The following is an 11,467-nucleotide window of genomic DNA, read 5'->3' as shown; positions in this document are numbered from 1 at the left end:
AAGGCGTGCACCACCACGCCCGGCCGAGCAGGACCTTCTTATGTCACACATTAATCAAGAAAATGCCTGATAGACAGACCATAGGACAATCTGTTGGTGGTATTTTCTTAATTGAGGTTCACTTTTTCCAAATTACTCTAGCTGTGTTGTTGACGCAAAACTACTCAGTGAATAATGTCACATAATTTGATTATAGTAATCAAATATTCATTGCATATATGAACATATGTATATCCATATCCATATATATATATCATATAACCATATATATGTAGGAAATGATCACAAGATATAATATAATATAAAAATGAAATTTCAGTTTCAATCATACTTCAATAAATCTGGAATAGTGTTAGAGAAAAAATTATCCAATAACATTTAGCCTGTTGCTGTTGTAAAAGGGAAGATAAATAATATCAAAATATATTGTAAACCAAAGCATTGTTTTACAAAGTATGACATTATTTATAAAAGTTGATTAGTATTGTTTACGTGACAAAATATAAGATATGGAAAAATACACTTCATAATACATTCACTATTTGTATTTTTACAGGTTAGTTCATGAATACCCACCACTTGCTTTTGTGACATGATTGAGTATGTATATGTAATTGTATAAAATACATAACATTATTCAAACCATACAATCTTGATGTTACTGATATCAGTAGGATATTTTGTTTCCTGCACAAGCATAACAGAGTGAAGGCTCACAGAGTTAACTGGAGATCACCAGAAAGGGACTCACAGTTGGGAAACATGCAGTAACTACTGAAGCCATGTTCACCCATAATGAGGTTGGGTTATGGAAAAGAGCCATATTAATTTGGAAGAGGCAAGAAATTGTGTAAAAAAAGACAAAGGTGCTCACCAAGAGCAGAATGCTCTTTGTGGCTCTGAACTCAGCAGAGGACCTGAATGAAAAGGTACTCCTATGAATATGCTTCATCCTCTGCTTATGTCTGTAAAGAATACAAACCATGTAGCCACTGGACCAAAGCATCAGCACCATGAACACCACATCAGGAATAGAGAGTAATACTGCACTGATAATGTCACAGACCTCGTCATGATGAACAGTAGAACAGATATCGTACACCCTTAGGCGTGTAATGTTCCTATTGTTTTGTCTTGCTCTCATGTACATGGGAAAAGCTATATTTACTAAGAATGACAGGGCCCAGCTCATGTACACACAAGAAGCAATGTAACTGGGAGACTTGGCTTTAAGCTGTGTCCACCTGGAAGCACTTGGACTGAGGGTGATGGCCTGGAAGACACTCAGAAAGCAGGTGCTGCTAATGGAAACACCCCTCCCTATTCTGTGAAGATAGAAGATCAGTTTGCAACCAATGTCATCGAGGAAGTTTTTCAACCCAAAGGCAGACACAGTATGGGGAATTCCTTTACACAGTAGAGTTAAGAAGTTGGCTACAATCAAGTGCTGCAGAATCCAGTCTGTGAACTTTAGTCTGCACCCCATGTAGTAAAGCATCAGATAATGGTAGACTAAGAAGGAGTTGCCCAGGATCCCAACTACAGTCTGTGATAAGAAGATCACACTTATTACAATGTCACTGTTTTCCATGTTTTCAAAATTTGTGGTCTTAAGAGTTCTGACATGGGAAGACGAAACACAGGCTGTATGCACTATACTATTTCCTATATTCTATATTTATAATTAGGCTTATGCAGAAGGCTTCCTTGATTATTTACAGGGATTCAAAAAACTTCATTATAATTTCAGAGTGTATCATGTATCATTCCTAGTTTTGAATGATGTGTATACCATTTAGTCATTATTCATATGAGCAGAAACTTCTGCTCTAGTTTCAGATAAGCAGATGAGGAAAAATAAGATAAGCTCCTGTAAGTCAAGTATTCATACATCCATGCTTTGTTATTTTTGAAAGTGAGGACTTTAAGTGCACAAAATTGACAGATAGGCTATTGGGATCCACAACTACCTGAAAAATCATTCAAATATATTTGTAAATTCAACAGCCTCATATATTTTATGTGAATTATATATTTTATATTTTGAAATTACTGATGTGGTATAATTTTGTAGTCAAAATTTCCATGTTTCTGTACATGATTTTTGCAGGATGAAATATTCTAGTGAACCCTGGGAATTTTAATGTACAGCAGGAATTACAGTCTCAGGAGAAGCACATAAAACCATGAAAATGTTCCAAATTTTCTATGCAGCCTAGTAGTTTATTTATACTCATGATAGTAAAGGAAATAAAATGATAGCATAAGAGAAACTAATAATATTCTCACACCATATATTATATTTCAGAAACAAAGTAAGGACAAGGTAAAAGGGTGTGGATCACAACATTATGACTGTGGACCTGATGATAAAATTCAGTGCTAACTGGTACCTGAAACAGTGATCTCTGTACAGGATTGTAAGTTTTGCAAGCCATTTAACTCCAGCATGATGTGTACCCACTGCCTTTTGTCAGCATCATGTTTTGTGCTTTTTAACCAATGAAGAACTTGTGGCTAGAGAGATAGGTCAGTATTTAAGAGCACTGGCTGCTCATTTAGAGAACCTGGGTTTAGTTCTCAGTACAAATGGTAGCTTACAAACAACTATATATCTAGTTTTCAGGTTCCAAGATCTTCTTCTGGCCATTGAACATTCCAGGAACATATGTGATGCACAGTTGTGCCTTCATGCTTAAACACACACACACACACACACACACAAAATAAATAGAGTAAATTTCCACCTTCAACCTCCTACAATTAAAAAAATAAATAAACTATAGCATTCCTTGGATAATTCATCAGGTTCATAGCTATATTTTAACATGTGAAGAAACTCAATTTACTCCTTCACATCATCATATACTCAACAGTCAAATTCATCCAATATTTATATATTTCTGTTCAAAGGTAGAATCTGAACATATGTGAAAACAAGATAGACTACATCTGACTGTCAGTGTTCAGATTGGTAATCAATAGGTCTTATTATTATGAAAATTTTCTGAGCATACTTTAGGAGGGAACAAAGTACATTATGATTGCAGACTACACTCTTTTCAGAGAATATGAAGTCTCTTTCTCCATCAGTGGCCTCATGTTTCAAATTTAAGACTCTCTTCAAGCAATCTACCTTTGGCTATGTTGTCAACTTTGGATTTCATAGTTTATTTACCTTCTACCCTCTGTCTGAAGAACACCTCTTGAAACTGTAGTGTCAGATCATCTATAGGAAAGATTCTCAGGATCATGGCTAAGAAGTAGAATGATGTTAAATCAAGTAGTTTTCAGCACCTTGTATTCCAGGTTTCATTATCCTTTGAAATAAATCACAAAAATTTCAGTGAAAGACTCATGAATGTAAGAATGTCAGAGACTGTGTTATGTGTTTATTACCTCATGTACATTTTGTTTGTATCCTGAGCCCATGATTCAGATGCTTCTTCAATTGCTAGTTGTCATGTGACATAGTTCAATTCCAAGCTGAGTTTTATGGAAGTTATGCTTAGCTAGAGTCTTCCGATGGGTTTTCTTTATGGACTCTGACTCACAGACTCCACTGGATGCATTCAAAGTGCTGTTTCTCTTGCCAGGATGCTGATCTTAGTGTGAAGGTCTTATAGACCTTGAAATATACTAGAGGGAGGAAGCCAGTATCTGAGATATGGACATATAATTCTGTGACCTCACCTCCCTTCAGACATGCAATTAAAATTTCACCTTCAGTAGTAGTGGGTACCCGACTTTGCATGAAGCGGGGGAAAACTTTTCTGAGTATCTTTTCCCCAGGTGTCTTGCATCAAAAACTTTTTTTTGCTATGATCTCAATGAAATGTAGCAGTTTGCTGTTATTGTTATATTCTCATGTCCCTGCAGACTGATAAGGTTGATGAAATTCCTTGGTATGTCTTACAAACATGACCAAGGCACATGTGCATTAATCCATTTCTGATTACCTGAGGTGTCATGGAACCAAATTCAGTTTATCCATTCCTTAAATGAGAGCTCTGTCTCATTAATTTTAGAGAAGAAATTCAGTGATAGAAATAGATTATTTGTGTCTTTTAAGTTTTCAGGACAGGATGTGAATAATATACATTCACCTTGGAAAATGTTGAGATCAAATGCTGTCTTTGAAGTTAATTGTCTTTATTTCACTTTTACAACTGAACAAAGCATCATTTATCAGTACTGGTTGATATCAGTAACAGGAAGGAAACAATGTTTTCCATACAAGAACAGAATTTTCTGAAAGTACATCTTCCAAGATGATGGAGCAGGGTAATATAACTCTTCTTTTGGGTTCTTGAAAGAAATCACACTGATCCTATTGGACTTGTAAACTAGATGTGACTGATGCTATTTTCTTCATTTATTATTGATACTCTATCTGTGGTGAATATACATTTACATGCTTTCAGGAATTATTAGCAACAATAATTGGCATCTTGATAGATGATGACCTGCTTCATTTTAGAAGCTACATGGTGAAATAACAGATAGAGGTAGCCATGTAGATGTAGCTATCTATGCCTGTGCTATATTGGATGGTGTCACTTCATGCTGTAGTGTTAGTTGCATGTTCCCTGAAAAAACTGATCAGCAATTAATCTGAGCTATTGAACATGAAGCATTTTTAGTTGGGATATCAGGACAGCAGTTTTCCTCTAAGTGGCATGGGATGGCACCCTCTATGAAGAATCTTGTCTGCCCCAGGAATAGAGGGATGTCAATAAAGCAGCAGATTCCCCAAAATACGTGTTGCAATTCTTGAAAGCAGCACATTAGGGACAATATTGTAGGTTGTGGTGACCATTGCATTTACTTTGTTCTGGGTAATACAGTAAAGAACAGAAGCTCATATATCTGCCAGAAAAACATGAATATTAAAGAAGAAAGTGACTACAATGGGTAAAGTTCACTTGTGTGCTAACCTCTGAAAAAGCTTCTGAATTTTCAGGAAAGTAGGAAAATGACCATATCAAGTTGTCCTTTCACTTCTTTTATGGGTAGAAATATAAGACTTTAATGAAAGAGTGCTGAGTTATGTACAAAATGTACATCCATTAAAATTCTCAAGCATGTAAAATAATAATTAGGAGAATTGAGGACATGTACTCCACTAGGTTCCTAATAGCCAGGAGCTGGAAAGAATCCAGATGTCCTTCAACAGAGGATTGGATACAGAAAATGGGGTACATTTACACAATTGAGTACGTCTCAGCTATTAAAAACTATGAAATTCATAGGCAAATGGATGCAAGTAGTAAGTATAATCCTGAGTGAGGTAACCCAGTCACCAAAGAACATACATGTTATGTATTCACTGATAAGTGGATATTAGCTCAAAAGCTCTGAATACCCAAGATAGAATTCACAAACCAAATGAAACTCACAAAGAAGGAAGACCAACATGTGGGAGCTTTGGTCCTTCTAAGAAAGGAGAACACCCTCATAGAAGTAGGGAGAGAAGAGGTGGGATGTGGCGTTTCTTGGAGGGTGGGTGGGAAAGGGGATGACATTTGAAATGTAAATAAGAAAATATCCGATAAAAATTAAAAAAATAATAATTAAAAGAATCACCATCCTATTTACAGTCACCAAACCCAGACACTGTTGTGGATGCCAACAAGTGCTTGCTGACAGGAGCCTGATATCGCTCTCTCCTAAGAGGCTCTGCCAGTGCCTCACAAATACAGACGATGCTCACAGCCATTCATTGACTGAGCATAGGATCCCCAATGAAGGAGATAGAGAAAAGACCCAAGGAGCTGAAGGGGATTGTAGCCTCATAGGAGGAACAACAATATGAACTAGCCAGTAACCTGAGAGCTCCCAGGGACTAAAACACCAACCAAAGATTATAAATGGTGGGACTAATGGCTCCAGCTTCATATGCAACAGAGGGGCCTAGTTGGTCATCAATGGGAGGAGAGGCCCTTTGTTCTATGAAGGATCTATGCCCCAGTATGAGGGAATGCCAGGGCCAGGAAGTAGGAGTGGGTGGGTGGGTAGGTGGGTGAGCAGGGGGAGGTCGGAGGGGGTAGTAGGAGGGTGTTTTTTGGAGGGGAAACCAGGAAATGGGAGAACATTTAAAATGTAAATAAAGAATATATCCAATAAAAAATAAATTAAAAACAACAACAAAACTAAACAAAACCAAAAACCCAAAAAACAAAACCAAACAAAATAACAATAACAATAACAAAAAAGAATCTTCAGTGATAGGAAGAATTTTTTAAAACTTCTAAGTGGTGGTTTTCAAACTTCCTATTGCTTCAACCATTTATTGCCATTCATGTGGTGTCCCCAACCATAAATTCATTTTTATTGCAAGTTTAAAATTATAATTTTGCTACAGTTATGAACAGTAATTTAATATCTGGTACATATAATATCTGATATGAGATCCCTGTGTACACAGCCTTTTACACCCCAGAAGTGTCTTGACTAATAGGTTGATAACCACTGCTTTAAAGTGAAAAGATATTCTGCATTCTCTTTTTTCCTTTTTTCAAATAGATTTATTTCTCAGGTAATGTATCTTGATTCACTCTCTCTTTTCCTCCCAGTTCTTCCCTATTTCCTGTCACATTCACATAACACTCTCTCTCTGTCCGCCATTTGGAAAACCACAAGATTTCTAAGGAATTAACAATAAAATATAATATTAACTATAATAAAAGTTCTATAGAAAACTAACACATTGAAGTTGTACAAAGTAAGCAAACAGAAGGGAATAAGCAAAGGAAAAGGAATAGAATCTAATACACACTCAATGACACACTCAAGATTAAATAAAAACACTAAACTGAAAGTCACAGTATTCATGCAAAGGACGTGTTGCAGACCCATGCAGACCATGTGCATGCTGCCACATTGTCTGTGAGTTTGTATGAGCTTTGACCATGTTGCTTTAGAGGGTCTTGTTTTCTTTGTGTCCTCCATCCTCTTTGGATCTTACACTCTTTTTGCTTTCTCTTCCAGAAAATGTTGTCAACACTGAGGGCTGGGATTTGTTGAAGGCGCTTTATTCACGGCTGAGTGTTCCAAGGTTTCATACTCTTTGTAATATCTACCTATAAGTCTCTATGTCTATTCCCATGTGCTGCTGTAGTGATAGAGAATGCAAAAAATATCACCAGTAAAAAAAAAAACTTTCATAAAGTATAAAGCCTGAGAATCCAGTAATATATATCAGACAGTGAAACAGTGCAGATAGTAATGATTATGTAATAGGAGATACAGCTCAATTCTGACCATTAATACAAAGGAAGGTAATCTACTCCTAAAGGTGGAGAGGGGTGAGGAAAGATAGGGTGTTTCTGGGGTTTGTTTGTGTTCTGTTCTGATCTGATACATATATGCTAAAATTGTACTGACAACTATGTTGCTTGTTATCTTGCTAGAACTAAGGAGCTTTGTGTAGCAGCAAGTTCAAAAGCTTTAAAATGTCAACATTCTGTTCTTTGCCAAAACTGTTTTTCAGTAAGAGACATCTTCTTTAAAGCCATCTGCAGAGATAAGCAGTGGCCCCACAGACATAGAAACAATCCACAATAAGGCAGATGGATGGCTGATGGGAAATAGGAGTAAATTCAGAAGGCTTAATTGAGATTGATTGACCATTTTGCCTCTCTTGATTAATGGCAATCATAAGGAAGAAATCCAATTGACAAAAGATAGGTGAGAACTTGAATACAATTTGTAGTACAAGTCTCATTTTTATTATTACGTCACCTATAAAAACAGTTACATGTTTACTATTCAACAGAGAAGCCTGCTTCACTGGCCAGTGTGCTCAAGAAAAACAATATTGTTTGTCTTTATAAAAGTATCTGAGGTGTCAGAACATAATTTTCCTATTTATTCTCTAGAAATTGAGGAAGGCTGCAGCAATTTCTGTGTTTTTACATAGACTTTAGGCATGTAAAATTTCCTTTTGAACACTATCCCTGTTTATGTTTCTAAGAACAGGCCACAAATTTATTATTTCCTTACATAATCTTAAGTCAAATTCAGTTCTATATGTCTCAGTACTCTTTATCCTTATGGCTCTCCTCAGCACTACTGTCTTGAAAAACAATGGGTGCAGGTTAGAAAAACTATTTATGCTTTGCTAATGCTTGTTTGTATTCTATTTTGGTACTGTATTATCTGTAGAATACTAAGACACACTGGTAATTGATTAGAGAAGACAACAATCCTGTGATCTCTTGCAAAATATTTATGAGCCTTGAGTGTTTCACAAGATTGGAAAAGCATGTGAAAAGTATGAAATTTGTAAGTAAAGAATGTGTGTGTGAATAGGAATGTACACCTAGTCAAAGTTCTCTTAAGTGATTGGTAGTGAAAATTACAATGCCTGCTTGAGCTCATTTACTCCCCAATGTCACCTTGACTATTGGTGCCATAGTTGATGATTAAAAGAAGAAGAAAGACATTATTTCTGAAAATACAATACTTTGATTCCAGGACAGTGAAAAAGTCAACTATAAGCAGAGTTGGATGTCCGCTGAATGATGGCTTCTGCAATCCTAGAAGTCATCATTAAGTTTTCATCAGGTTAAGTGTCCTTGACATTTTTGACCATTTATGATTTTACTGAACTATGTTGTCAGCACACTTAGTAGACTGCATGTAGAAGTACAATACTTGCATGGCATCTATATTAGTAACCAAAAATTTGTGAATCCATCTAAATCTATTCATGAGAAGTTTATGGTGAGTTCTTTTGACCACAATAGAGACATTTATCAGGGGAGTTCATAGGCCCTGGGTGTGAAGTCACTGTTTTAACTGGAGCTAAAATCTAAAAAAACCAAAAACAAACAAACAAACAAACAAACAAACAAACAAAAACCAAACCAAACCAAACCAAACCAAACCAAACCAAACCAAACCAAACCAAACCAAACCAAACCAAACCAAACCAAAAGAAAACACTGCAGTTTTCAAGTCAGTGTTTACATCCTGCATTACCAGACCCATTTTGCAAAAGGAGAATGTACACAAATAAGGGCATAAATTCTGTGTTATCACTCTATAGTGGACCTCTGCCCAAGAGGTCCAGAGGACTAGGTGGAAGATCAGTTCTATGTGGTTTGTAAGTCTAGGTAGAAGGCATAAGATGCTTAGAACTCTTCTGTCCTTTCTATGGAATTTTTTATAATGTCTGGAAATCTCCATCCAATGGACATACCATGATTGGTCAGAGGCCTGAGATAAACATAGCCTAAGTCTTTCTAATTTTCAAGAAAGGAATTGAAATGGCTTATGATAGAGAACAATTTTCAAGGTTTTAATGAAACAGGTCAGTTAGTTTGTAGAACTCTAAGAAAGTACACTTGTAACTTTTCACATACTTGCAATTAAATATGAGGTATAGCTTTGAATAAATTTTCTGCTATATGCAGAGAGCCCAGGTGAAACTGATATTCACTGTTTGAATTTATATGAACAAAATGCAATGAGACATTTGTTCTTTTTTTCCTTTTTAAAAATTTATTTGTTAGGTATTTATTTCATTTACATTTCCAATGCTATCCCAAAAGTCCCACACACACTCCCCCACGCACTCACCCAAACACCCACACCCACTTCTTGGCTCTGGCATTCACCTGTACTGAGGCAGATAAAGTTTGCATGGCCAATGGGCCTCTCCTTATACTGATGGCTGACTAGGTCATCTTCTGATACACATGCAGCTAGAGACACGAGTACTGGGGGGTACTAGTTAGTTCATCTTGTTGTTCCACCTATTGGGTTGCAGATCCCTTTAGCTCCTTGGTTACTTTCTCTAGCTCCTCCATTGGGAGCCCTGTGATCCATCCAATAGCTGACTGTGAGCATCCACTTCTGTGTTTGTTAGGCCCCGGGGCATATTATCACATATCTGGGTCCTTTCAGCAAAATCTTGCTAGTGAATTTGCAATTGTGTCAGCGTTTGGAGGCTGATTATGGGATGGATCCTCGGGTATGACAGTCTCTAGATGATCCATCCTTTCGTCACAGCTCCAAACTTTGTTTCTGTAACTCCTTCCATGGGTGTTTTGTTCCCAATTCTAAGAAGGGGCAAAGTGTCCCCACTTTGGTCTTCATTCTTCTTGAGTTTCATGCGTTTAGCAAATTGTATCTTATATCTTGGGTATCCTAAGTTTCTGGGCTAATATCCACTTATCAGTGAGTACATATTGTGTGAGTTCCTTTGTGATTGGGTTACCTCATTCAGGAAGATGCCATCCAGGTCCATCCATTTGCCTAGGACTTTCATAAATTCATTCTTTTTAATAGCTGAGTAGTACTCCATTGTGTAAATGTAACACATTTTCTGTATCCATTCCTCTGTTGAGGGGCATTTGGGTTCTTTCCAGCTTCTGTCTATTATAAATAAGGCTGCTATGAACATAGTGGAGCATGTGTCCTTCTTACCGGTTGGGACATCTTCTGGATATATGACCAGGAGAGGTATTGCTGGATCCTCTGGTAGTACTATGTCCAATTTTCTGAGGAACTGCCAGACACAAGCTTGCAATCCCACCAACAATGGAGGGGTGTTCCTCTTTCTCCAAATCCTCGCCAGCATCTGCTGTCACATGAATTTTTGAAATTAGCTATTTTGAGTGGAGTGAGGTGGAATCTCAGGGTTGTTTTGATTTGCATTTCCCTGATGATTAAGGATGATGTACACTTTTTTCAGGTACTTTTCAGCTATTCGGTATTCCTCAGGTGATAATTCTTTGTTTAGAAATGATGCACATTTTTTAATGGGGTTATGTGATTATCTGGAGTACACCTTCTTGAGTTCTTTATATATAATGGATATTAGTCCCCTATCTGATTTAGGATAGGTAAAGATCCTTTCCTAATCTGTTGGTGGCCTTTTTGTCTTATTAACGGTGTCTTTTGCCTTACAGAAACTTTGCAATTCTATGAGGTCCCGTTTGTCGATTCTCCATCTTACAGCACAAGTCATTGCTGTTCTATTCAGGAATTTTCCCCCTGTACCCATATCTTCGAAGCTTTCCCCTACTTTCTCCTCTATAAGTTTCAGTGTCTCTAGTTTTATGTGGAGTTCCTTGATCCACTTAGATTTGACCTTAGTACAAGGAGATAGAAATGGATCAATTCGCATTCTTCTATATAATAACCGCCAGTTGTGCTAGTACCATTTGATGAAAATGCTGTCTTTTTTCCACTGGATGGTTTTAGCTCCCCTGCCAAAGATCAAGTGACCATCGGTGTGTGGGTTCATTTCTGGGTCTTCAATTCTATTCCATTGGTCTACTCGTCCATTGCTATACCAGTACCATGCAGTTTTAATCACAATTTCTCTGTAGTACAGCTTTAGATCAGGCATGGTGATTCCACCAGAGGTTCTTTTATCATTGAGAAGAGTTTTTGCTATCCTAGGTTTTTTGTTATTTCAGATGAATTTATAGATTGCTCTTTCTAATTCGTTGAA

General features: G+C 36.9%; 1 protein-coding gene across 1 annotated transcript; it reads right to left on the bottom strand.

Moving 5' to 3' along the window:
• Nucleotides 1–701: 701 nt before the first annotated feature.
• Nucleotides 702–1,639, bottom strand: LOC110312209 (vomeronasal type-1 receptor 4-like). The gene has a single exon (XM_021185764.1). It carries the CDS (start codon nt 1,589–1,591, stop codon nt 722–724), a length of 870 nt encoding a protein of 289 aa, XP_021041423.1. The 5' UTR covers nt 1,592–1,639; the 3' UTR covers nt 702–721.
• Nucleotides 1,640–11,467: the final 9,828 nt, after the last annotated feature.

Source organism: Mus caroli, chromosome 17 (assembly GCF_900094665.2).
Source record: "Mus caroli chromosome 17, CAROLI_EIJ_v1.1, whole genome shotgun sequence".
In the NCBI taxonomy this organism is placed as follows: Eukaryota; Metazoa; Chordata; class Mammalia; order Rodentia; family Muridae; genus Mus; species Mus caroli.
This window is presented reverse-complemented; position numbering and strand designations above follow the sequence as displayed.